Source organism: Xiphophorus hellerii, chromosome 10 (genome assembly GCF_003331165.1).
Source record: "Xiphophorus hellerii strain 12219 chromosome 10, Xiphophorus_hellerii-4.1, whole genome shotgun sequence".
Lineage (NCBI taxonomy): Eukaryota > Metazoa > Chordata > Actinopteri > Cyprinodontiformes > Poeciliidae > Xiphophorus > Xiphophorus hellerii.
In genome coordinates this window covers 23,840,628-23,866,756 of record NC_045681.1, presented here as the reverse complement: position 1 = coordinate 23,866,756, position 26,129 = coordinate 23,840,628, and the positions used below count along the sequence as shown (strand labels likewise).

The window sequence follows — 26,129 nt, the reverse complement described above, 5'->3', positions numbered from 1 at the left end:
AGAGGCGGAGTCTTAATCAGGCTGAAGTTCGCATCAATCTTGTAGGGTCAAGTCCGAAACTTCACTAAAGGGCTATTCCGCTCATTTAATACTGAAATACAAAGAATCGCCATACGTGAACTGGATTGTTTTGAATTGAGTACAGATTCTGTACAACACAGTTTGTGATTTTTATGAAGACTCAAAAACTAGACATTTCAATGTTTTTGTTTTCCCAAATTGGAAAAAAAAATGTCGTAAATCACAAACTATTTAATATGTAATAAGTATAAAATACGATATATATTTTTTTCTTTTTTACCCATTCTATAAGAGTTTGAACTAGATCGGTTAATGGTCGTTGAACGGAGCGGAATATTCCTTTAGTCAAGTTCTGAATATGATGCCAACTTCATCGTCTGAGAGAACAGCGGCTCTCTGAAGCGGTACTACTAAACAACTTCCTGGTGCCTGGGAATTAGAAGTTTAATATCTTCCTAATTTATCTGTTGTTGTGTTTCATCGAATCACCGCGAGCCTCATGTAGCAGCTCGACGCCATAAACGGTGTGAATACGAAAGCGGAAGAAGTGTTTGGCTAAAGTAGTTAGCTGCGGGTCGGTTCGCTCCCTTCTCGCCGTCATGCCTTCAGTTCCCCGAGATTACGCTGAGTGAACGAGAACACGCAGCAGTAGGTTCTGTGGGTTCGCTCAGAGAACACGTCGTAGAACCGAGGAGAGCCGGACTACCCAGTGCGGGGGGCTGGTGTGTTAGCTGTACCGAGTCGGCTCCACTCCCCGAGGCTCTCCGGTGAGATTTACACTGAGTCCCACCGAGAAATGCTCGTAAAACTAAGCCGCTGTCAAAGCCTCTGAGGGAGACTTCTCAACTCGGTGCCAAATATCATCCGTGTCAGGCTGCAGAAATGCTGACTGGTAACAGGTAACGAAATGAGTGTCGTCATTTACTGCATTTTATTGAGATGCCATAGTTTCCTCTGGGTCTTGTTAAAGACAAAGTGTTCAGATGTGGAACATATGAGATGTGTGGCTCTATTTTTGGTTCTTCTTCCTGCCTCTCCCTCCCCTGCAGTTCCCCCTGTCACACGCTCTTGTCCGGTTTCTGCACAGGAAGCGACGCCGTAGCGGTGAGAGCGCTGAAGATCAGCAGCTGAACCCGCAGCCCAAGAGGTCAGGAGGGGGTCCCTGCCTGCTGGTGTCGGACCTGGACTCGGAGGTTAGCTCTGCTCTTCAAAGGTTCTTTCTCATTTTGCAGAAAGTACTGATACCTTTGAGTTTTTCCATATTTCGCGAAGGCATGCATGATTTTCACAGATAAAAAGTCTGAATTTGTATTCAGCCAGCGCCAGTCAATGTTTTAAACCAAGAGTGTTCAAAGTGGAGCCCGGGGCCATTCAAGAATAAATTAAATAAATTAGGACAAAACTTTCCCACTTAAATTCAAATCTACTTACCAAAATGTTAGACTCAATACAAAGTCATCATCTTTTCCAAGTTTTCTGGTTTCATGGTAACTTCTGCTCACTGACTTTACTCTAAAATCCACCTTGGTGCTGTCAAATCTGTTTCTATAACTGCTTTATGAAAACTTTTTTAAATACAGCAAGTGTTTTCAAGAGAACTGTGATCTAGACCCAGTTTTTGCTTCTTTTTTTTTTTTGTTCAGTATAAACAGAGTATTTTTGTCATTTTTCCTCAACTGAGCCCAAAATGATGGGCAAACTGCCTTTCATGGAAAACGTAAAACAAATCTGAGGTTTGGGATTCATGATCCCATTCCTACCTACTTTTATTTGTTTCCTTTAAATAGTTCATACTTGTTTTTTTGAGAAGCAAAAATAAAATCACAGCAACACTTTGAGTGATAATTAGTTTTCATATAGATCCCAAAGTACAGTTTTGCAGAACCCCATTTTACCTGTTGTTTGCGATTGTCATCTGTTTGGACAATATCACTTTATCAAGTCTTTTCAAACATTTCAGACTACAAAGTAAGTAGTTAAAGTATGTATGATTCGTGCTGATATTGTATCGGTATTGGCCAATACTTAAAATTGCCACGTCGATATCGTATCGGTAGTGAAAACATTTTATCAGGAGAGCCCACCCGAAGACCAGTGGTTGCTAAGTTGTCAGATTTTTTGCATTAAAAACATTGGAAACCATTTATCATTTTCCTTCCATTTCACAAATATTCATTATTTTTTATGTTCATCACATAAAATCCCAATGAAATGCATTTAATCATTGTTTTAAGATGGTGTGTGAATACTTTATCAAGGCACTGTGGATGTAATAAATGTCCTTGTCAGTAGAAACGGTGGACATTTAGAAACGTGTAGTTCTGCTTCTCCCAGGAACTGCACCACTCTCTGCTAGAGCTGAGAATATTTTATTTAAAGCCCCGCATCTCCTCCTGCTCTCCCTCCTCTCTGTGTGCCTCTGCAGTCCTCCAGCAGCGACAGCAGCAACGGAACCAGCAGTCCAGAAAGGGCAGCTGAGGCCAGCGCCGGGCCGAGCGCGCGCCACCAGAAGAACTGCGGCAGACCGGAGCGTGAAGACTCGGCCGGCTCCTGGCAGCGCCGTCTCCATGGCCACGGGCAGAGCGCCTCCTACGACCACATCAACAGAGTCCTGCGGGAGGCGCACTTCAGCAGCCTGCAGACCAGAGGGTGGCTGGGCTCGACATGACCTTTGACCTCTTCTGTTGTGTTATTTAGTGCTGAAGCCTTTGACGCCGTCACAGCATCCTGGTGCGGGGTGTTGGGGGTGGAGTCTGCTGTGTGTGTGTGTGTCTGAGTGGAAGGTTAGGAGGGTCGATGAGCTGCTCAGCTCATCTTATCATTGGTTGAGACCATAAGCACATCTTCGACGACGTATTAGTATCGTAGTTAGGAAAAACAAAAAGGGAACAGCAAATTTCCGCCAAAAAAAATCAGAAATTTTTAATCTCGTTTTTTTTCCTTCTAGAAAAAAACAAGTGAATTTCTGATTTTGGGAAGTCGAAAATTTGCTAGAAAAATCTCTGAAATTTTCAGGCTAATCTCAGAAACTTGGAAGTTTTCAGTTTCAAAAATCGAAAACTTTCCAACTTTTGAAACTCAGAAATGGCCCTGATACGTCGTACACATCCGCCTTTCCATGGCCTAGCCACTGTGTCTTTTTTTTTTCTTGTGTTGTGTTGATGTGTGTGTGTGTGAGTGTGTGTACGCACCTTGTGCACTTTATCAAGAAGTATCATTCTTTTTACGTGCGTGCGTTGGTGCATGGACATTCTTCATTGGTGCTAATAACAACAGAAGTGTGACGATGATCCAAAGTGCTTGTGAATTGAAATAAAGGTATGCACTTTACTCCAGTTGGCTGCCTGTTTCTAATTTTCGTGGCATAATTTAATAACAGCATGGTATCGACATGCATAGCCTAGCGTGATCTAAAAGTATTTATTTAAAACAAAAGTTTTTGTTGATAAAATAACAGAACATTGAAAACTGGTTAAATATTCCATTTTAATACAGACACTAAAGAAAAATAGTGTTTTGTGCTAACGTCAACGATACATGTCTTCAAACCAAGACCTCCTCACCTTTGCTTAATTCTTTGTTCAGACGTTTTAAATCTAAAGAAAGGATTTTAGGATTTCAATCAGATTTTAGGATTTCCTTCCAACTTCTTCAACTGTTGTTCTAAATTAGTTTATTTCGCAAGACTGCAATGGAAGCACCTTTTTTGTTACTCGCGCCACACGATCAACAACCGGATGTTGCGCTGGCACAAACCACGAAGACGATGACAGGAAGTGGCAGGAGGATGTTGAGGTGGCATGTTTTTAACGACTTATCGCGTGAACAAACTTATTCACGTGCGATTTTTAATTGCTATTCTTGTGTAATGGAGACACTGCAATGCGGAGTCGTGTTTTTTCGACACTAGCGGAACAGCGACAAAGATGGGCACACATTTGTAATGGAAACACAGCTTCTGCTGTTTTACCCCAGAGAAACAGAAAGTCAGGAATGACTAAACACTTTGTTCAACTTAAAGTGAACAAAGATTCTTTAAAGTGAACAAAGATTCATAACAGATTCTGAAGAGGATTCTGTACCTTTCCTTTCTTTTTTTTTTAAATCTGCTCACATGCACATGGCTGCACATAACCATAATATGTGAGAACCCCAGTCTACACAATCTAAACGTCAGAGAGGGACTGGACTTTTGGTTTTAAAAGCATCCATTTTTAAACCTTGAATGTAGTAACTACAACGTCCTATGCTAAGCTAACTGTTAAGCTAAAACCTCATTTCAAATCTGATGTGATGTTTTGGTGTTTGACACAAAAGGGCACACAATTATTTAAAGCAACCTGAAAGAACTTTATTTCAAGCATCACGGCTAATTTTTTATGCGTTCCTCTTAAATATTTAAGTTTAGAGTTTGTCTTGAGCAGCAACAAATAAGCATTTATGAAGCGGTTGTGCTGTAGCAAAAGTACAGCATGTTTTATTGTTCAGCAGCATGGCTTGTATTCACTGAAGCAGTTTATTTTTTTACATAAAGTTGTACTGCACTTTACTGTAGTCTGTAAATGTAACGTGACATTTGAAGAGACTGCAGATGCTTCAAACACTCAGAACCCCAAATATAAAAAAATAATCCATTCAATTTTAAATCATGCACATTACAACCTTTCAACTACAATTATTCAGACATTTTCCTCATGTAAAGAAATATTAACACCCACATAACAACTTAGTAACAAAACATATGGAAGACTAATTTCATTCCAAGGTTTGAGGTTAAAAGAAAAGCATCTGTAGTGCAAATCACAAATAGGAGGTTCCCAACATGCACCAGAGGTGTTGGTTGTTACTTAAAAAAAAACACAAAAAGAATCCTGAGATAAAGCAACCATGAGCTGAAAAACAATCTTTGTTCTCTGAATCTCTGATTCTGTGCTTACTGCCTTTCAACATTGTAAGGCATGTTGATATCCCGTTATTTCATACAACCCCAGCTGTTATAATACTTCACAGAAAATAAACCTAAGGCATCGAAGTTTGCAAACCCTCAGCCCCCCGTCAGGACAGACATGCTTCTCTGTAGTTTTCCAAGTCCGACTCTTGACTGAGATTGTTGTTGAAAGCAGCAAACAGACAAAAAAAAAACTTAATCTAACAGGGACACTGTTCAGGCATAATAATATGACCCTTGTCAAGTAGTGTGTTCATCAGCCACAACCAGTTAAGACATGGACTCAACTGAGGGTGTGCTCTGGTGTCTGGCACCAAGATCCTTTAAAGCGCAGGTGTCAAACTCTGGTCCTCTTTTAGACTCTGCTTCAAACCACCTGAAGTCACATTTTTAGGTCACTTTGAACAACTTGACTTCATACAGAGGATGTAGTTTAGCTATTGACTCAGGTGTGTTGGACAGGGGACACATTTAAAAGATGAAGGATGCTGGCCCTTGAGGACTTGACTATAAAGGCCTCAAAGGGACTTTGAGCCGGAAATCCTTTGAATTGTTGACGATGAGAAACAAATTACGATAGTTTTCCCACAGTTATCAAAAAGAATAAGATATTTTAAAAATATGGACACAAATAAAGGCTCTAGAGTCAGGCCTGCTAGAACAGAAGACACTTCCCCATATGGATCCTGAAAAACGCCTGTTCCAGCATCATCTTGATGCTTTTTACTCAACATGGTTGCTGACTAAAATTGGTTAATCCTGACAAAAATGGACAGAACTCAGTTCATGCTATTCCTACAAGCAAACAGCCCGATCGATAAGGCATCTGTAGGTGTTGTTTGTGAGCATAAAGTTTACCAGGTACTACCAGGTATCTCTTATAGCAAAATTGGTATCGGCCAAAATCTGACTCGGTAGGTCAAGCTTTTTAAAGATTGGTGATTGGCCAGAAAGGTGCAATTAAAAATCCATATTGGTGGTCATAATGTTATGCCTGACTGGCTGCACGTGGGGTAAAGTTATAAGTGGTTAAAATAAAAAATAAGTTAAAATAACCCTTTCTGAAAGGCTATATATTTGACATCAGCATAGAACAGAAGTGTAGCAGGTAGTCAAGAGTTGAGAAAGGAGAAAACGGACACTGGTTCTGGATCCGATGAGACCGGACTGCAGCCTGAAGGTTCCTCCTCTCTGTCTTCAATCCAAACCACGGAGGAGTTCTGTGAACATTCAGCGTCAAGTCCGCTCTCGTCTGTGTTGTCGGACTCTGCGTGCGGGACGCCTCGTCCGCACGGCGCCGCCCCCCTGGTCACCAGCTCCATTCCACTAAACAGACTCAGGCTGCTCTGATTGGCCGGCATACTCTCGGGTTCAGAGGTAAGACAGGGACTTTCTTTGTCGGTAAGCTCTGGGTCTCCAGCAGTCCTAACCGACTCGACCTTATTGCCGGCCAGATCGTCCATTTGCTCTAACGTCGAGCCTCTCCAACTCTCATCCAGACTGGAAGACGAAGACGGGAGATTTTGCGGTTGGATGATGCTGGACGAGAGCTCAGACTCATTAGGTCCAGAGAAGGTGTCGGCTGAGTTTGTTGCGTCTGAGCTCTCCAAGTGTGCAGAGGGGTGACACTGATTAGGCGTTGCCTGATGGCTGCTCTGCGCCGGGTTTTGTCTGGTGGCGTGTAGCGGTCCGCCCATCAGAGCCTCAAACTGTCGCAGTATCTGGAGAGAGATGATAAGCATTCCACCTAATCTCAAACCCTGTTGACCTCTCAGCCCTTCCCTTCCCCGTCTTCCTCTCTTACCTTGGTAGCCTTGTTGGCCACCGGTCCTGGAGGGCCCTCACTGAGCTGGCAGAGTCTGAGCTGAGTCGCTCTGAATATTTGCTCCAGAGCAAGAAGGTCGGAGGTCATGAGGCAGGCGACCGCACACAGAGCCCGCTGCGGGGTTAGAGGACCACAGGTTCACAGGAAGAACAACTCCACACAGCAGACAGGAGGCTTGTCAGAAGGAATGCACCGATCTTTAAATAGTCTGACCTGCTCATTCCGATTTTGGAATTGCAATGAATTGTTTTTGGTCTGAAAAGTCACTAAGTTGGTATCAGTGGGGTGTCACCACCCTGATTAAATACCATGACCAGGGAGCCTTCAAAACGTGTCTGAACACTACAAACTATATCTATTAACTACGTCACTGCCGTTCAAATCCAACATACGTTAACATTAGGGGCGTTTTCACAAGCTTGAACTAAAAATGGATTCAACTTAACCTTCGTTAGGTACATTTATTTCACCTTTTCTCTCCCTGTGCTTCGGACAATCGCCTCTAGTTTTTCTTCACTCTGAGAGCAACGCAGCGCGCAGTAGGTAACTTAGCAGCCAGACAGGCAAGAGCCGACAGGGTTGGTTTTTGAAAAATAAAGTAACTTTTAACGCTTCATAATATTTAAATTCTTGGCAGCTTTTATTTTACGCCAGTCAGTTACATGTAGAAGAAACCCTGGATTTGATTGGTAGATTAGATCGGTTTCTCAAGAATCGACCCGTCACCGATCTCCCAAAATGAAGGAAATCGGCCCCAATTTATCGGTGCACCCCCTGCCTCTGTGAAGTGTTTCTATTACCATCTTAACTGTGTACGATAGGTCTTGAAGCTTGCTTGAGAGCAACTCCACCACAACTTCACAATTAAGAGTAGAACACCTGAGAAGGACAGAAAGAGACATTAGCGTAGACGACACAAAGCAGAGAGAAAGAGAGAGAGAGAGACAGAGCAGTTTGAAGAAGAAGAGAAGCACAGACTCTTTCAGGAAATGTTGACTCTCCTCTCTGGTCAGGAAAACTTTGGATCCTTCGGTCAGTCTGCTGATCAAAGCCATCTCCTGACCACAGTCCCCCAGCTGCAGCGCTTCAGTCCTACATGTGGAGAGCAAGGCTTTTACAGAGCAATGCAATACTAATATCTTATTGGTTTGGTTCAGCTATAGTCCAGGCATTTTGGGTCTCATGATCTATCTGAGCAAAAGCCAGATCACCCGGGCAACCAGAGCAGAGGCTGTTCTGTGCCAGTTCCAAGAAGAACCACGCAAGAAGCTGAAGAGGCGAGCATGATGCGGCTCCCCTGGTAGATCTGTGTCCAGAAAACATGACTTTTTTGTTCTCATTCAAATTCAGAACATTTTGAAGTGGACAAGCTGGTTAAAGACGAGCTGGACACAGAGAGCTTCAGTGGGGGAAAAAAAGCATGAAAGCCACTGGAATAAAAAGAAGTCTTATGTTACTGAACAAAAGAAATGAGTTATTATTATTCACTAAATATTCAGAGAAATTAAAGTGTTTGAGTCATTAGATTTCAAATGGGGATGATCGACAGGGACTTAGCATTTTATCATTATTGTTTGAAGTACTAGTGTGATAATGACAAAAGTGATACAAAAGATTTTCAGGTAACTGCATGGCGAAACAGTCATAGCGCCATGTTGAAAAACATTCACATGTGATATAATCGGGACGGCGCTTACTTAACCATGATTTATGTCACTAAAATGATTAAATGAAACGTCATTTAATCATATTTTCAAATTTACTGATATTTATTGATGCTCTGGTGAAAAAAAAAAAAAAAAACAGGGGAGAAAATAATAAAATTTTAGTCTGTTTTTAAACGCCAATTGAAATTTATGGTGACAATTTTAAATCAAAATTTTTCACAATAAATTATAAACAAAATGATAAAAAGCACATTTTTGTAAATTTCACTTTCAGATGGAGGACTTAAGAGACTTGAATGCGCACAATGCACAGACAACAAAAGTGACTAACAGTGTAAAAACTCAGAGATTTCATGCTTTATTATTTATTTTATTATTTTATATTATATTTAGAATTCCTAAGTGCCCTTTCTGAACCATTTGAAAAATTTGTTTCAGTTTATTTTTTGAATGTTTCACCAAGGTGACCTACCCACTAATTTTATCAGTTTCAGTTTCTTTCTTTTTTATTTTACATTGGTTGTTCTCCTCCTAATTGCACTGATGGAACAAATTAAAGTTGTTTTTACATGTTTGTTAGCTTGTAAAGTTATTGTTGTATTTCAGTGTGCTGTATTGGGGCAAAGTTAGCAAATGAATTAGTAATCAAGTACATTTATGTCTGTTTAAAAAAAGAAACGTTTTAAGTCAATTTCAGGTTTTTCTGTACCAGTTTGGTATCGGCCGATACTAAACCAATAACACCTCCAATAACTTCGGTATTGGAAGTGAAAGAAGTGGATCGGTGCGTATCTAGTAAGTATCAGCCGACAGTGGAGGTTCAGGCTTGTCTTGAGCAAGTTTACACAAAAGAAAATCCCAGCTTTTCATAGTTTATAACAAAAAAACCCTCCTAAACGTGGTTAAACAATGAAAACAGATGTGTGTGCTTCTCCCTAGTATTGTCTCCACTGGGTCTGGATTTGATCCTGTCTTTTGGTTAAATCAACACAGACGACGGAATAAAATGTGACCAAATATAGTTAGATGAGTTCTGCAGAGGCGGAGACACATATTCACTCCATATGTAGAACTCAGTTACAACATGTCCAGCTAACGGACTTTAACAGCAGCTACTGACCGTTCAGAGGGGTCCCCGTTACTCTCTCTGCTGGCTCCTGATTGGCTCCTGCTGCCAGCTGACTTGCTGCCAGCAGAAGCTGTGCTGTTGGCGGCCATGTCCTGTGAGGAGTTGTGAGAGGAGCCGTTGCTGCTGTCCGTCTCTTCCCAGCCGCCCCCCACCTGGCCCGGGCATCGCTGGCTGGCTGTGGCGGTGAAGGGACACACAGCGAAGGGACTTATTTCTCTTTACGTTACCATGGCGCCAGGGCTGCATCGGCTCAGAAGACGTAGAAAGTTGGTTTATCGTCTAAGCTGCTGCACTGGTTCACAGGTTGGGACTTTGACTGGGTCATTCTAACACATGAATATGCTGTATGTTCAGGGTCGTTGTCCACATCGCAATTATTCACCACCACAACAGAAACAAATACACTGAGAGGCTGAAGGAGTAATAATTTAACTAACAACACAAATGTCTTGCCTTTTGGTCTGCGAGTGGGCAGGTTATAAGCGCATGCTGCCACGGCGACCTCTATGGGTGCGGATGGCGCCACGACTGCCCTGTAGTGGTTCTCATGCAAGCGGATGCCCTGGTGCTCGGTGGGAGGAAGGACGGCGCTGGCCACCACCTCCGCAGCCTTCTGGATCTTATCCAGCAGGGTGTCGCTGCCTATACACACACACACACACACACATACGCCCACGCACACACACACACACACACACACACAGAGAGACACAGCTTCATCATGGAGAACTTTCCACAGACTGAACAACAAACCGCAGTCCCTCACCTGTCCCCTGCTTCCCCGGACTGTACCCGAATCCCTGCAACCCCGACCTTTGGGAGCCTGCTGACCCCATTCCTGAACGGAAACAAACACACTGACAAGTGATTGTTTCCGAGGTGAAACATCACAAAGCTCTTCTTTTAAATACCACATATACTAACCCACAGATGCTGGGCCTGTGGTGGGAGGAGCGATGCTGTCTTTGGTGGAAACTGCATCCGTAAAAAGTAAACGGGCCACTTCCTGTAAAGAAAACAGTTCAAACTTACAGTCACTGGAATCAGAATCCCTTTATTGTGAAAGAAAGCACAAAGACATTTAAAAACAGCAGCTCTGGAAGGCAGTGCAAATACATAAATAAATGAATACATAAATATATTTAAATGAGCAGTATTATGTATTTTATCAAGTATCTATGTTACCTTCAGTTGTTATAAAAATTATGCATTTCAAATTTGACTTTGTAATTTAACGCCTTTAAATTGGGCCTCTGTCTCTTTAAAAACTTGTTCTTCCTGAAACTCCGCCTTCAGGAAGTTGTCACAACATGGCTCCCCTATTAACCCTTTAACCATGTTTCTACCAGTGTTTCACTGAGATGTAGCTCCTATAATGAGATCAGCTGATATGCAGTTCCACCAGCTGTTTGCTAATTGCTGCTGGCTAGTCTGAAGGATCTGAGTGGGATGCTCCATCATCTGACTGTAACCGTGGTAACAGTCAGATGATATCCTGCGGCTCACCTGTGCTGCACTCCTCACTTTCTGGTACAGCGCCGTGCCGTGGACAGGATCTGGAGCGCCGCTGTAAACTGAAAGGCAAGTTTACAGAACGTGAACAACCTGCTGCGGTTCAGGAAGTACGTGGAGCCCGAAGCTCCTGAAAGCATCGAGGGGCGGGGCTCACTCGACGCCTGCTGGATGAAGGTGGAGTTCCTTCTGAGCTCCGTGAGGAAGTGCTTTGAGCCGTGTCCGCACAGATGGATGAAGATCTTCAGCACCTGGTTGGGGGAGAGGAGAGGCATCAGGAACTGAGAGGACAGGAAGGCGCGGCTGGCGCCGGTCGCTCTCACCTTCAGCTTGACGTGACACGACTCCACCTGAAGCCTCTCCAGGAGATATTCCAGCAAACACTGGCCATAACCAGACGACTCGTGGCAGATTTCTGACAGCGGGGTTAAAGGTCAAAGGTTTGTTTTGATAAAGAGCAGCACCCTCTACATGAGCAGGGCTTGAAAATAATCTAAAACATCAAACATAACATTTCGTCAAAGAGCTTTTCTAGAAAAAAAATATCTGGAAAGTGTGGCAGGCATTTGTATTCTTTACGTAGATTACATGAAATCTAGGGCTGGACAATAAATCAATAACATATATTGTGGTAGAACCATGATCAATATCAACAGATATTGATAGAATATTCAATTATTTCACTGAACTCCAATTCAGATCTGCACAGCCTTCTGGGGCATGTAGGCAGAGATAAGGCTTTAGTTGCTCCACCTCTCACATTAACTTACTCACTCTTTGGTTACCTAGCAACAACCCGTCGAGTAACTTGCGCAGCAGCAGCTTAATGTTTTGCCACTGTGCCTCATAACTGCTTAGAATAAAAAAACAACGGAGAAAACTGGATTAAAAAAATGAAAGGTCACGCCACCAGCTTGGGAGTGCATCAGATATTTAAAACAAAGTACTAATCAATAATTGTGGACATTGACTGATATGAAACCTGTGATAAGTGATAAGTTCAGCTGTATAATCCAGTCCTACTAAAATCATTTTCTATTGTATTAAACACTGTACTGAAAAGAAAAAAAAAACAACAACAAAAAAAACAGTGACCTGTAGACAAGGGGTGACCAATGTGTGGCCAGCGGGCAAATTATGGGGCCAAACATTTCAGTGAAAACTGCTCAATTTATCATCGTAATGTGGAAAGAGGACGAATTAATAAAGACGCAGCAAAGAGGCCACCAGCTCTGGAGGAGCTGCAGAGACAAACGCATCAGATGGGAGAATCTGTCAGATAAGTTAATGAGAGTGGCAGAATGAGATTCGTTGTTGGAAGAAAGCAACTGTTAACAGTTTGCCACAAAACATGTAAGAAACAGAATGCATTCTGGTCAAGTGGGACCAAAACGGACTTTTCTGGCCTTCATGCAAAAACACTTTGCAGTTGTAAAACTGCATAATGGTGAAACCATGGTGATGGCAGCATCTTCCTATACTATTATTCTGCAAAGACAGGAAAGAATTGTTCTGACTTTAATTTGTAAAAAGGGGGAAAAAAGCCCCCGAGATGTAATATTATTTTTAATGTTGGCCGTTAACATAAAATCCCCTCCAAAACATATCCATAGAAGTTTGGGGTGTCACTATGATGCCGCTGTATGTGCAAGGGCTCAAAGGGACTGAATACTTTTACGCTGAGTGGAACCGTGTAGCACTGAAGGCTCTGAGATCTTGGAAGAAAAAAAAACCCTGCAGGAACCCAACAGCCAGACAAGGATACTTCCAATCTCCTGGAACAGGTAGCCAGGACAGGGAGCTTCATCATCTGCTGTTGCCTTCATCAAGGTGGGGATCTGAAATTATTATTATTAGGATTTTAACACACAGGAGCCAGAAAAGTCATTAATAGTGATATATATAATAACACAGTGACTTTCAGCTCTAACAGAATAAGATATGTCAAGATAAACTTGTTTATTTAGGTGTTTAGCTTGAATGCTAGCAATAAGAAGCTACAAGCAGGATAAAGGATTAAAGGAGAGCAAGCTAGCACTAGCTCCTACTTGTCATCTTCCTCTAGCGTGTTAGCTGCTCGGTCATCATTCAACACAAGTTGAGTTCACTTACTTTCTGCAGGAAAGATAAACGTTCCATAAATGCTGCCATGATTTAGCAGTCCTAGCTGCGTGTCACTCATTTTCCGGCTAAACTGGGAAGGCGGGGCTAACATTGACAGCTAGCCAATCAGGAGGCAGTAAATAGAATACTTCACGTCTATTCTCAGCGTGGGAATCAGCGAATCAGGTAGAAAGAAAAGCTCCCTGCCCATGACGTTTTCACAGGCATCACTTTGACTGACAGCTCTGTCAGCCAATCAGACTTAGAGTATCAGGCGGACTTTTTTCCTTCATGAGATTGCAACATGGCGCTGTCCATGGCTGGCACGAATACACTATCTACTGGATGATATCTTTGTTTTAAACAGGTTTTGCCTACTGGTTTAATAAACCAGTAGGCACTACAGAATTTCTTTTTTTTATTATTATTATTTTTTTTTACTGTTGTTGATGTGAAACACAAAGGACAAAGCATGTCGGGGTCAAATGTATGGAGTCGTAGCCGAGAGAGACTGAGACGGTTCCCTGAACTGTTAGCTCAGTGTGCAGATGAGGTAAGATCTAACATGATGAGGCTTGTTGATGACATGTTTGTCCTTCATTAGGATGTTCCAACAGATAAACTGGGTTACAGTTACTCTTTGTTTACATTGTTTGTTCAACTGTGTATTCTGGCCTAGGCTACAAAATATTAATTAAAACATGTATTTGAAGGTTGTAGTCTCATTTACTAAATTTATATCAAACATATGCACTTTTTAAAGCATTTTGTATTCCTGTATAAGTTTGATATTGGTCATAATATACGAATTCCCTCATTAAAGGTGTCGTGAGGTGCACTTAGAAAAGGGGGGGGGATTAATAGCAAAACTTCCCAAAACTTCATTCCAATCCAACAAAGCTTAATTTTTTTTATTTTTGCAAAGAAGAAAGGGCAAAATTTTCAGTTTCCTAGATGTTCAAACCTGATAGACATACAGTACAATCAGGGGCATCGTAGATAGAAAGGAAACACAAACTTTTCCACCAAAAAACCCAGATATTTTCTTGAAAATAATACAATTTTCTGCTTTTCATTGTCAGAAACCTCCAAGTGTTTTATAGAAAATTACCAAAGTCTATTTTTTTGTGGTGGAAATTCAATCTGTTTTGTTTTCCCTACCTTAATACGCAGCTGTATAGACGAATCACCATAACTGGAGTGAATAATAATGGACACTCCACTTTAGAGGTGAAACTAAATATTCCCTGCAATTTGACTAAAAATGAATAAGACTTATTTTTGTTTCTTTTTATTCCTTTGCCGTAGGCAGCCGTTTATGGGAAGTGTGTTGCTGCTACAACAACTAGTAAACAGGAGCTGAAGAAGGATCTGTGTGCTACAGAGTTTGAGGCACTGAAGACCTGTTTTACAAACGCAGTAAGTTACAGTCCGCAATAGTGGAATTGGTGTTATTGGACTTAGAATTATTGATTAATGAAAAGCTTTTCTCATCATTTGTTTCCCAGGCCAAGAAGAAAACCAGATGACACATTTGGACTGATCTGTGGGAGAAAACTTTCCAAGTGGAGCTTTGATGTGATGTTATAATAGGGAAGACAAACTACTTCATTTCAGTCGATATTTATACAAACCAGCAATCAATAATGTTGAATATATTTTATTGGATCTTTTTATAAGCAAAATATTACACATAGAAAAATCTGCTTGTAAAAATGATCTTGATCGTCACAGGAGAGACCAGAAAATACAGACTTGATTTCCAACCCCACGTCTCATCGCCTTCATTTTATCCTTATTGTGTAGAAAAATGAAGGTAAAGGGAGAAAAGAAAAAAAAAGTGTGGGGAAAAAATTGCACATTTAGTCTGTTCTGCAGCATATTGAAGGGAAGGCACCAAGGAAGAGAGTTACGTTCAGCTGCTGTGCCGTTCATAAGGCTGCGATGCACACAGGAGAGCCTTAACCGGGTTCAACAGAACAACAGGGACTGACAAAAACACCACAGCGTGAAAACTAGAGGCGGGTTCCATCCACACAAATATTAACATTAAATACAGAATATTCCTGCTCAGAAATGACAGATTTTGCATAGAGATATTTCTATTTACACAGTGACCTTTCCAGAATGTTCATAACAGACAAAAATAAGTTAATATTTACAGACTGTAGCGCAGACTTTGGGTCGGCTGTGGATCAGAGGCTGATGAAGACAGCGGCGTTCTGAGGTTCTGCAGGTTTGTGCTGTAAAGCTGGAGAGGAGGAGTGTGTGTGTGTGTGTGTGTGTGTGTGTGTGTGTGTTATTCTGCTCCATCGTCCACTGCGGCCTGTTTAATCTGTCTGGAGTGCAACACTCCCCCGGCCAGCAGCTGCTGCTCCAGGGCAGCATGCAGGTCTGGGCCCCCCAGCTCCAGGAGGGGCTCCAGGCCGTGGACCCCTCTGGATCCTCCGGCGTCCCCCGGGGGCTCTGCGGCCTCTCCGAGCCCCAGGGCTCTCTTCCTGCGCCTCAGATCCGTCTCTCCCTGATCCCTGGCATTCTCGTGGGAGCCCTGGAGGCGCTTCTCGGCCCCAGGGTCAGCGTCGGCTCCGGGGCCGGCCTCGGAGGAAGCTTTCTCTTTCAGGTCTCTTCCTCCCTTTTTCAAAGCTTCGCCCTCGTCTCCCTCGGCGTTTCTGGCTTCTAGAACCTGCTGCAGCTGCTCCAGCCTCTCCTGAGTCTCCCTCGCCTCCTGCTTTCTCTTTGCTCTCTTGTTGATCTCATCGTCAACCCGGAGCTTCTCAGATTGCTTTGCCTTCTCGGCGAGCTCCTGCTCTCTGTTCAGCTTCTCTCTCTTCTCTCGTTCCAGCCGTTCCTTTTCCACCCGCGCCTCCACTTCTCTCTCTATCCTCTCCTTTTCAGCTCTCTCTCTCTCTATCCTCTCCTTTTCAGCTCTCTCTCTCTCTATCCTCTCCTTTTCAGCTCTCTCTCTTTCTATCCTCTCCTTTTCAGCTCTCTCTCTTTCTATCCTCTCCTTTTCAGCTCTCTCTCTCTCTATCCTCTCCTTTTCAGCTCTCTCTCTCTCTATCCTCTCCTTTTCACCTCTCTCTCTTTCTAACTGCAGTTTCTCCCGTCTCTCCTCCAGGAGTTCCTTGGCCAGCTGGACTTCCTTCTCTATCATCTCCCTCGGAAGTTTTTCCTTTTCCAGCTCGTTCTCACCGGCGGTCTTTTCATTTCCGTCTCCATCCAGCTTGTCCTTGTCCAGTGTGTCCTTTTTGAGGTTTTCCATCGCTTCTTTTTCCTTATCGAGTTTTCCTTCTTCGTCTTTGACCTGAGACACCTGATCATTTTGAGGCTCTGCGGATATTTTCTTCCCTAGCCGGACCCCTCGGGCCCCCAGCTCGCTCTGCTGCTGCTGAGACTCTCCTCCTGGTGCAGCTTTGGCGTCCTCCTTGTAAGCGGCAGCAGCAGCAGCAGCAGCTTCTTTAGCGGCCTCGCCTGCTGCGTCCCCAGCTGGAGCCGCTCTCTGCTCCCCAGCAGCAGCAGCATCTTGTCCTCCAGCTGCTGCTGCCTTCAGGTCTGATCCCACGCCGGGATCTTTGGCTTTCCCCACTCCTTCGTCCTGGACTCCCTTCTCTGCCTCAACATCTGCAGCTCCTTACACACACAAAAATAAATAATGAATTACTGTTGTCTATAAGTCGTTAAAATCATGGCAATGATGGATTTAAACATTTACATGAGAGATATTCATAATTAAGTCATGGCACTAAACAATCTATCAGCCAATCAGAGGAGATGTCGGCGTCTTATTCAGGTGTTGGAGCAACAAGCCCCGCCCACTTGGGAGCGACTACATATGCAGCATTCTGGGGAAATTACAGTCGGCCATTTTACAGAAGAGTTCTGGATTCAGCAGGTTGGAATGACACACAGCTTTTGATGAACTGTGTGATTCTGTGAGTTCTGCTGGAGCCAACTGCACATTGAAAAACCTTAAAAACAAACCATCATCCTACTATCACTTCCTGTCGTTTTCATCATCGTTTCCTCCAGTAGCAACATCCTGTTGTTGATCACGTGAATTTTGTGATGCAGAAAAAGTCGCAGTTTTACAAAATACATCTATTTAGACACGGTTGAAAAACCGCCTCATCCTACTGCAAACATTTATCGAAAAAGAACTTTTTTTTTTTTTTTTTGACACTGCTGCGTTTCCATCAAGTAAAATATTTTTTGTGATTTGCATAATTCTACGGTTAACGGAAACACGGCTACAATTCTGCTAACATCAAAAAGCACAATTTTGCAGTTGTGATGTTTCCTTTAAACAAGAAACAATTAAAAGTGGCTATGAATAAGTTTATTTACGCAATAAATTACTGAAGAATACGCAGCGTCATGATACATGAAACTTTCTGGTTTCGTCTTTGTAGTTTGCGCCAGTGGCAATATTCAGTTGTTGATCATGTGACTTGTGTGATGCAAAAAAAAACAAAAAGTGTTTCCATTGCAGTTTTGCCAAATAAACCAATTTTGATACTGGCAAAAAATTAATTTAAATAACCCTCATTCTTGCACCAAAACTTTTGATTGAAAAACAAGTTGTTTTTTTAAATTGCAGTGTTTCCATTAAGCAAAACGTTAAATTTTGCAATTATATGGTCAACGAACGCAGCCAATGCAAAGAAAGATTACTCACAGCTGCTCAGCACATGTATAAATCAGCAGTGATGTGTGTGTGGTGTGTGTACACACCGCCCGGCTGCTTCTGGTGGATCTCCTTGTGCTGCTCTTCTATGACGGCCAGCAGCTTCTCCTGCTGGTCCAGAAGTCTCTTCTGCTGCTCCTGCTGCTCCTTGATCACCTGCAGCAGCACGGCGTGGTCCAGCTGGCCCTCTGCACGGACACACACACATCCAACTGAGGCAAGACGCACTTCTGAGTACAGAGTTACAGACCACACCCTCAGGAATGAGAGGACTCAAGCTACACATTGGGGGACAAGGTGGATGGAGGCTTTCTTCACTAACAGAGATGCACCAGGTTCAGTTGTTCACCTGCAGGTCAAGTATTTAGCAGTTTGATTCTTCAAAATACATCAAAATCTAGAAAACATGGACATTTTTTTGTAGCCTTCCTGACGAGAGCCGTTAATATTTATATTCATCACTGTGTGAGAAACAGTGGCTGTTAAAAAGGATTTGAACTTTCTTTTGTTTTAGAATGAAAACAAAAAAGGTAGTATCTATTATTAATGATTAATGGGTTAGCATTAATAAGGTAGTAGTTAACTGTGTGTTCCACGGAGAACGTACAGCTTTACCCTAACTCTAAGACAGGGGTGTCCAACTTTGTGTCGCGTGGGTCAAAATCATCGAGTCAAAAGTGTTTGCAGGCCAAGAAAATTATTAAAAAAAGAAACTATAATCAAGCAGAAAGTTACAAAGCCCCTTAGGGGACATTTTTTTTTCTTTTGAGTTACCTTGCAAAAGTATTGCATTCCTTCACAAAACTTCTGTGTTAACTCGCAATAGGTTTTGCGTTCTCTTGCAATAACATACTGATCAGTTCATGCGGCATAATTGAATACGGAAAGTCTTTCTCGCGGTGGCCACCGTACTTTCTGCCATAAGGTTTTCGTGAGGTTTTTTCCATGCATGTTAATATCTCATTTGTGAGATATCTGAAGTTTTATATCTTTTTCTGTAGGACAGAAATGCACCACAAACACATATGTGCAAAATGAAAAAGCAAGACGGGTCAAACATGTAAACAAACTTTCCTTAAGAAGGAAAGAGAGAAAAAATACATCCAAACTATTTGGACAATTTGTGAGTTATTTTCACGGGGTAATAAAGTCATCTGACAGTTTTGATTGTGTCTCTTGTGTTGATAGTCCGAATGGTTTAAAAGGCTGTTTTTATGTGCAGTTCCATCTCAGCCTTACACAAATAGACAAACATGCAGGGAATAAATTGATTTCCAATTTTTTGCACCAAAGAGTTAAGAATGAACAGGTTTTCACTGAGGCTCTTTAAATGTGCAGAAATGTTACATTTTAAATTGATATTTCTGACTTTATACATAATAGACCAATAAATAATGCATTAAGCAATATTTGCTTATTGTAAGGGAACGCAAAAGCAAAATTTTCCCCCATGTCCCTTAGGGGCCTCCGTAGAAAGTGGGCCGATTCGTTGCTGGGTTTTTGTAGCAAAGGGATGTTTGTTCATCATAGATCCAAACGTTTAAAATGATTTTGCTTTATTAAAAGAAGGGTAGCTAGTTTTCAAATTCTTTTGGACTTGAGAGAATACATTTATTTTCAGCTATAAGAGCAGGATATGAGTCACTTTCTTTCAAAACACTCGTTATGTTTAATTAATAACATTTGATTCAGGTGCAGCAAAGTTGTCAATAAAAGTCGCCTTATTGAAAAAGCCTGAGCATAAAAATAACAACACTTTGTGTCGTAATTAACATTGTCCATCGGAAGAGAATTATGTCAGCAATTTTTTTATAATTAAAAATAAAAAGTTCAATAAACAAATTGGTATCATTGTTAAAAATAGGATTTGAAATTTTCCTTGGACCAGCCAGTCACCATTCAGGGCAGAGGAAGTTGAAAACCCCACCATCTCCATCTTGGTGCATCTCCGTTCACGACCATTTGTCAACTAATGCAGCAGTTAGTAAAATGTTAAAGTAATGATTATTGATCAGCTGATGCGTGAGTGTGGTGACAGACTGTGACACAGAGACTAGAAGGAAAGAGGGAGTCCATACCTGCGACCAGCTTTTTTATCACTGCCATTTGAATCCGCCAGAGAGAAGGAAACAAAGGAAAAGAGGAGGAGAAAAGTAAACAGAGTATAAGAGTGAACAAGCCACATCAGACAGTCGAGTGCGCCAAGAATCAAACTAAAATCAGATCGCCGCGTGTCTAACACCTCTGGTGCAGCAAGCAAAGAGAGAGGAAGAGAAGAAACAAAGTTAGATTTTAACTCCAGGAAGCTGTTCGGGAACCAGGCCGGGTTTCTGACATGGTTTCCTCTGACTGTCCAAATGGGTAGAAATGTACCTGGAAACCAGGACAGGTAGGGAGGCAGAACCTGAACATCAGAGCGTCGGAGGGGTCAACTATCTCAGCACATTGTTTCAGTTATCCTGCAGGTTTTGTTTTCCATTCATTTTAAATCATTAGCCTGTTAGCTTCAGCGGACGGAAGCTACGTAAACGTTGAGTATCGCTCTCCACCAGCTCTGGTAGATGAAAATGCTTGAGGAAATTCTGAAGGAAAACCCATCATGGAAATAAACTTAAATACAGGGAGCAGCAAACTCCACCTTAGAATATGAGAAATGACTCAGAGAAGCGCCTGATGCCTTGGAACTGGATTCAAATCAACTGGAACGCTTTCCTTCCAAAAACAAAGCCGTCGTTTTGGGGAGAGCTGGGATGTAGTCAGAAAGTTTGGGGTTTAATTCCAGCTTCCTCTGTGACCTTCAAGCAAGGCACTATTTCAAAGCATGTTCTATTATTAAAATATAGTAACTGAGAGTCTGACCATTTTAATCGTGCTCCTCCCAGATACTCATCCGGCTGCAACTAAAGCTAAACAGACAGAAATGTGACCAGTTTGAAACACGACACAATGTGACAAAGTTCAATGGGTGTGGATACTTAAGTATTTAACTTTCTAATGAACAGAATTCACCAAATTAATTCCCTACATCTTATTCAACATTTTTTAAATAAATACTGTTTGATTATGACATATTCTAAGGCTTTCAGAATGGACAGAGGCACATGTAGACTGCTCTCCAAAACACATTTTGCTGGACAAGAAATTGCTCCAGTAATTATTGTGATAAATGATCATATTGTTGAGACCATTTTCAAGCCATATATTGGTAATGGAACAATGCTGCCAGCTAGCTCTCTCAAAGACCAATAACTGTGATCTTGTAAAGAACGCTTCACACTGCAACTGGAATACATTTGAAATATCAAAAATGAAATGGAAATAAAGACCACTTACAACCAAAACTATAAATAAAATGGATTATGAAGTCTCTGTAAACAAAATTTCACTTTAAAAAATATTAAGTCATCACGAGTGAAGCTCATCTTAGTTTATGCGATTAATCAATTCATTGCTTAATTGCGACAGGCTTCATCCACAGTAAAACAGAGGTTGGACCGGTTGGGTTCTGGTATGCTGCTTCTGTCATGTTATTTTTCTCCATATCTCACTTTTTCTGACTTCACTTCAGTAAATTAGCTGAACCTACCGTCCATCTTCTCGTCTGCAGTGTCTTTGCTGTCTGCGGCTGCGCCAGCGTCTGCCACAGGGTGATGCTCTCCTTCAGCAGGTGGAGCTGGTCAGAAATTTCATAGAAGTTGGACAAAACATACAAGAAGGAATTGCTGCATATTCCCTATATTGCCAGTTGTTAAATCTTTACCCTTTTCTGCAGCATTAGCTTCTTTGGCTGGTGCTTCTGCTGCCTGATTGGCTGCTACAGCTGCATTGTCGTTGGCAGCATCTTTGGCAGGTTTTTCCGCCTCCTTGAGTGCAGCAGAGTCCTGCTTGCCCACCTCTCTGACCGGCTTCTCCAGCACCTCATTGGACGCCACCGGACCACCCGCCTTCCCCTCTTCCTTTCTTCCAGCAGCCTCTTCGGCGTTTCGTTCTTTCCTGTCGTCTTTCTTGAGGTCGGGCCCCGGCTCATCCCTTTCTTGCTCTGCTTTGAGCCCTTCTTCAGCTTGCTTCTTCTCTTCAAGCTCTGGTTTGTCCTTCCTGGAGTTGACCCTCACTTCGTCCTGAGGGATGGGCGGTTCGTGGCGGTGGGCTTCCCCCTCGGGCACAACTGTGGCAGAGCAAACAGACAGCGGTCGTAAACGGCTCCGGATCCGCTCCGTTTCACAGTTTGCTTCAGCTTCCTTACCGGCTTCGGGGCGGTCCAGCTGCACCACTTCCTCCTCCTTCCTCTCCACGGGCCCTTTGATCTGGGGGGGCTCGGCGTCTCTCTCCGCGGGCCGCACCTCATTCCCTTCTGGAAGAACAGGCTTCTCTATTTCTACTGGTTTTTTGACCACAGCATCATCTGTGAGGACAAGAAAAACTTTATCAACTCAAACACCTGCAGTATGTTACTGAGACTCAACACGCACTAATATAGTTTGTGTTAATTTGTGTTGAAAATCAAGCTACTTTTTCCTTCCACTTAACTTTCCACCAATAAGCTTGCTTCCAGAGCACTTTTGTTTGTGGCTTGTAAATGACCCTCTGTCTAACTTATTATTGGTCTTGTGCTAAATTTTAATTTTGGGGTTTTAACTGTCAGCCATAATCATCATAAGAATGTTAGAATGTACATGCTCTGTGTGTAATTAATCTACATAAAATACAAATTCCCCTTTTTGATTTAAACTGCTAAAATTAATACATTTTTTGATAATACAATTTATAAAGACGCATCTGTATTTTAGTTTTCAAACTGCTGATTTCAAAAGATCCACTAGGTGGCAGCAAATGCAAAAACAACATATCTGACGCCTCATCTCAGAGAGTAAAAGGGAACACGGTTTAAAACCAGCAGAAAGCAGGTGGATTGTTTGCTCCATAAGGATCATACAAGGCTTCTGCATGTTTTACCAACTCAATTTTAAGACTTTTAAGAATTAAATTAAAGACCTGTATCACGATACAAATGTACAAAAGGAAATTGCGTCACTTTTATATAGTAGTGCCAAGCACTTTTTGCACAGAATGCACGTAGAATCGAACGGGTTATGGCAACAGAAATGACTCGGTGGCAAAATCGGACGTCGACTCGTCTGGCCAACTGGCACTTAGGAAAAAAGCTAGCTAGCAAGGGCTTATTAGCAGCTAGTTAGCGGTAGCCTCAACCACCTCGAGTCACAGAACGGAATAAAGATGTCTGCGTGCGACTCAAACTTTTGAAGGACAGAAAAGTCCCACCAGAAAAATAAACCAATCTTTATACCATACATACCTACATATGAGAATAAATAGACCTGCCTCTACAAAATTTAAGAACTGTGATTAACGTAGCTAACTTACATATTTTATCTTTGTTTTAGATGCCTTAATTTAATCTTAAGACTTTTTGAAGATGCGCTGACACCCTATAATAAACAGAAAATAAACAACTTAGAGGAAATAAATAGGAAAAATATGTTTTTGTCTTGTTTTGTTGTTTGTGTTTTTTTTATAATGAGGAACTGTGAAGTTCATGACTATTCTTACTCATGTGTTACCCCAAAACAGCAAACCCAGATAAAAACAATGTTCTCCGGGTCTCGTTGGTTTTCTTCATCTCCCTCTGAGCCCACAGCATCCATTTGCTTTGTACAGGTTGAGCCTGCAGTCATTTTCTAGCTGCCACACGAGGTTTGAGGGTAGAGGAGGCTGAACATGGTGTGTTTTAAGGGGTTGGGGGCTGGTAAGAGAAATGAACAGAGGCAGAGGGGCTGAGAGAAATTGCTGGAGTTTGAAGGGCATCAATCCCGCTTCATCAATGTCAAGCACTGAGCGCTGCTTTCAGATATTATCAAGAGGTTATCTTCTCACCCTGCCTGCCTGCCTGCCTGTCTGACTACCAGTCACCCTGTCTGTCTCTTTTCTTCTCAGGGAAATAGAAAAAAATAACATTCTTCTGCTGCTGCTCTGTGCTTTTGTTTTAATCTCAATAGCTCTTTGCCTCCGATCCATTTTTTCTCTACAAAGCTCATTTAGTCTGCTGCACAAGCCTTTGGAATTTGAAAGCAAAACAAAAAACAAGCATCTCCTTTCTGTTGCTGGTGCGTGTTACAGAAAATAATGACATGCAGTGGTGCTGGCCAATCTCACACTCAGCAGACGGCCCCGGCCCCGGCTCCGGCCCGCTGAGGTAAATGTTTCCACGGCTCATTAGAAAACCACTTTCATTTACAGTCCATCAAGTGGCTAAGTGTCTGGCAGCCATTAGAGGAAGTCGTGATCTTTACCGTGCGGGTCGGGGAGGTTTGGTAGAGGCGCCATGTTCCTGTTGGGTGCCGGGGGAGGAGGAGCCGGGACTTTGTAGCTGGGGCTGCTGCTGGAGACGGAGAGCGTGGTGAAGGTGCTGATCAGGAGGATTCCCAGGCCAACGCAGAGGACCAGCTACAGGACACACACACACACAGCTTACCAAAAGTATTTACCCCTCTTCAAAGTGTTTCACATTTAGCCACCATTTAACCCTGTAGAGATGCACAATCAGGCAACAAGATAACTATTAAGCTACATTCACACAGCAGGTCTTGATGCTCAATTCTGATTTATTAATTGCAATTTGTCTTCATTCCACTGGATGACACGACCTGAATGCGCAGAAGAAGAATGCAGACGTCACACAGCAGCGCGCTGTTGAAGTAATAAGGGACGCCAACGTTTATGGCTGGGTTTTAAAGCAGTGGGAGCTTACAGGACTGTGACCAGATCAAAACAACACGAGGGAAGCTAACAAAAAAACCGAACAACTAATAACGGCCTTTTGTGGAGCACAAGCTGCAGGTTCTGTTGAGAAGTCTGTTTGGACGTGGAATCAGAGCCAAGTGTGGAGGAACTTCAGTGGAACAAACTTCTGTCACAATTTCATGATTCTGATTTTGTTTTTCAGAAATTGTTTGGCCTGGCTTCTTCTGGTGCAGAATTATGACGCACGTCTCACGTCAACAACGTAAAAATCTGATTAAATGCAACGTTGTGACTGGAGACACTTTTAAAACAACCAGACACGCATCCGAATTAGTCGCACATACGGAAGCTGCACAAATTAGATTTTGTGAGGGGTGAAAAGATTGAAATTGGGCCATTTAGACTGTTGTGGAAAAGTTGGATACAAGTCCCAGTTGTTCTATGAACGTAGCATCTGTCATGCACCAGAAACACCAGATCTACAAATCTGATGTTTATATGAGAGTGGTGATCCTCGTGTAATAGTTGATCTGAACTTCCACAACAGAATGACACAAAGTGTCAGTAATCATTTTTACATGTACATTTGTTATTATTATGTTGCAAGTTTTGATAAAGCTTTTTCTTTAATTTAAAAATCGATAAAGAGAACAAAAAAATGCTGGTTCTTCAAAAATAACAACAAATCACCTGTAGTAGATATTTAGTGTGTCATGAATACAAATTTAGAGTTTCAACTGTGAAAACTAAAAAAAACTCGTGTATAATCCTGCTCTGTGTTGGTTACCGCCTAAAATCTCAGCAGAACAACTTTAAAGTTTGTGGTGGCGTTATGATGAAACGTGACAAAGTTCAACAGGATGAATACACTTTGCAAGAAGGAAAAACCTGAGAAATGAAGCCATTCTTCTGAATCTTCCTGTAGATGAGAGCGGGACATATGAAGCATATGAGGCTGCCCATGGTGGCACCGGTCAGACCCAGGATGGTTTCCACTGTTAAGAGAGAAACACAGAGATGAGCAGCAGGTCACCAGGATGTGGGAGGCCATTTCCACCATGGCAGACAAAAGAAAAGCCCAACAGAAAGTCAGAATTTCAATTTTAAAAGTCATAATTATAAGCTACAAAGTCATAATTTCAACTTTCAATGTCATAATTTTGAGATTCAGTCATAATTACAACTTTCAGAGTCATATTTATGATATACAAAGTTATAATTTCAACTTTCAGCTATAATTATGAGACAAAGTCATAATTTTGTGTCTTTTGAAAACTGACTCTCAAAGTCAATTTTGAGATACAGAGTGATAATTTCGATTTTCAAAGTCAATTACGAGATACAAAGTCATAATTTCAACTTTTAAAGACATCATTTTTGAGATTCAGTCATAATTTTGATTTCCTAAGTCATAATTTTGAGTCAAAGTAATGACTATGAGATATGGGCTTCCATAGAAGCAGGCCTTCTTATAGAAACAG

General features: G+C 42.1%; 4 protein-coding genes across 10 annotated transcripts in view; 2 read left to right on the top strand and 2 right to left on the bottom strand.

The window, feature by feature from the left end:
• Nucleotides 1-335: 335 nt before the first annotated feature.
• On the top strand, nt 336-3,356 carry LOC116727056 (protein FAM104A). Its single transcript, XM_032574134.1, has 3 exons — nt 336-920; nt 1,109-1,214; nt 2,447-3,356. Exons 1-3 carry the CDS (start codon nt 904-906, stop codon nt 2,687-2,689), a joined length of 366 nt encoding a protein of 121 aa, XP_032430025.1. The 5' UTR covers nt 336-903; the 3' UTR covers nt 2,690-3,356.
• Nucleotides 3,357-4,462: 1,106 nt separating this feature from the next.
• Nucleotides 4,463-13,329, bottom strand: tepsin (TEPSIN adaptor related protein complex 4 accessory protein). 2 transcript variants are annotated; one of them, XM_032574807.1, is made up of 13 exons: nt 13,215-13,329; nt 12,868-12,940; nt 11,426-11,517; nt 11,260-11,353; nt 11,097-11,164; nt 10,515-10,596; nt 10,357-10,428; nt 10,044-10,232; nt 9,582-9,765; nt 7,773-7,886; nt 7,595-7,673; nt 6,774-6,908; nt 4,463-6,690 (listed from the first exon to the last, which is right to left on the bottom strand). In XM_032574807.1, the coding sequence occupies exons 1-13, from the start codon at nt 13,251-13,253 to the stop codon at nt 6,082-6,084; spliced, it is 1,830 nt and encodes a 609-aa protein (XP_032430698.1). In that variant the 5' UTR covers nt 13,254-13,329; the 3' UTR covers nt 4,463-6,081. The 2 variants fall into 2 exon arrangements, with proteins under 2 accessions (XP_032430698.1, XP_032430697.1); XM_032574806.1 differs by having other exon boundaries at nt 7,595-7,886.
• A 147-nt stretch (nt 13,330-13,476) lies between these two features.
• On the top strand, nt 13,477-14,972 carry ndufaf8 (NADH:ubiquinone oxidoreductase complex assembly factor 8). Its single transcript, XM_032574809.1, has 3 exons — nt 13,477-13,758; nt 14,514-14,624; nt 14,714-14,972. The coding sequence occupies exons 1-3, from the start codon at nt 13,678-13,680 to the stop codon at nt 14,732-14,734; spliced, it is 213 nt and encodes a 70-aa protein (XP_032430700.1). The 5' UTR covers nt 13,477-13,677; the 3' UTR covers nt 14,735-14,972.
• Nucleotides 14,850-26,129, bottom strand: part of slc38a10 (solute carrier family 38 member 10) — a 40,915-nt gene continuing 29,635 nt past the window's right edge. For 3 of the 6 annotated variants that reach the window (XM_032574800.1, XM_032574802.1, XM_032574801.1), the window contains exons 11-19: nt 25,537-25,643; nt 24,198-24,351; nt 22,133-22,291; nt 21,650-22,054; nt 21,476-21,562; nt 19,968-19,988; nt 17,937-18,077; nt 16,281-16,835; nt 14,850-16,130 (exon numbers count right to left, since the gene is read on the bottom strand). In XM_032574800.1, coding sequence (XP_032430691.1) covers nt 15,505-16,130; nt 16,281-16,835; nt 17,937-18,077; nt 19,968-19,988; nt 21,476-21,562; nt 21,650-22,054; nt 22,133-22,291; nt 24,198-24,351; nt 25,537-25,643 — 2,255 coding nt within the window. In that variant the 3' untranslated portion in view covers nt 14,850-15,504. The remainder of the gene's footprint in view (nt 16,131-16,280; nt 16,836-17,936; nt 18,078-19,967; nt 19,989-21,475; nt 21,563-21,649; nt 22,055-22,132; nt 22,292-24,197; nt 24,352-25,536; nt 25,644-26,129) is intronic. The other 3 variants (XM_032574803.1, XM_032574805.1, XM_032574804.1) reach the window with 3 other exon arrangements.

Bases quoted from the DNA above. Each gene is read 5' to 3' on its own strand.
- ndufaf8 (XM_032574809.1), top strand. From the start codon at position 13,678: ATGTCGGGGTCAAATGTATGGAGTCGTAGCCGAGAGAGACTGAGACGG. The intron at 13,759-14,513 runs GTAAGATCTAAC...CCTTTGCCGTAG, and splicing joins TAGCTCAGTGTGCAGATGAG to GCAGCCGTTTATGGGAAGTG. The intron at 14,625-14,713 runs GTAAGTTACAGT...TTTGTTTCCCAG, and splicing joins AGACCTGTTTTACAAACGCA to GCCAAGAAGAAAACCAGATG.
- LOC116727056 (XM_032574134.1), top strand. The intron at 1,215-2,446 runs GTTAGCTCTGCT...GTGCCTCTGCAG, and splicing joins TGTCGGACCTGGACTCGGAG to TCCTCCAGCAGCGACAGCAG.
- tepsin (XM_032574806.1), bottom strand. From the start codon at position 13,253: ATGGCAGCATTTATGGAACGTTTATCTTTCCTGCAGAAA. The intron at 11,165-11,259 runs GTGAGCCCCGCC...CTTGCCTTTCAG, and splicing joins CTTCATCCAGCAGGCGTCGA to TTTACAGCGGCGCTCCAGAT. The intron at 6,691-6,773 runs GTAAGAGAGGAA...ATCTCTCTCCAG, and splicing joins TGGCCAACAAGGCTACCAAG to ATACTGCGACAGTTTGAGGC.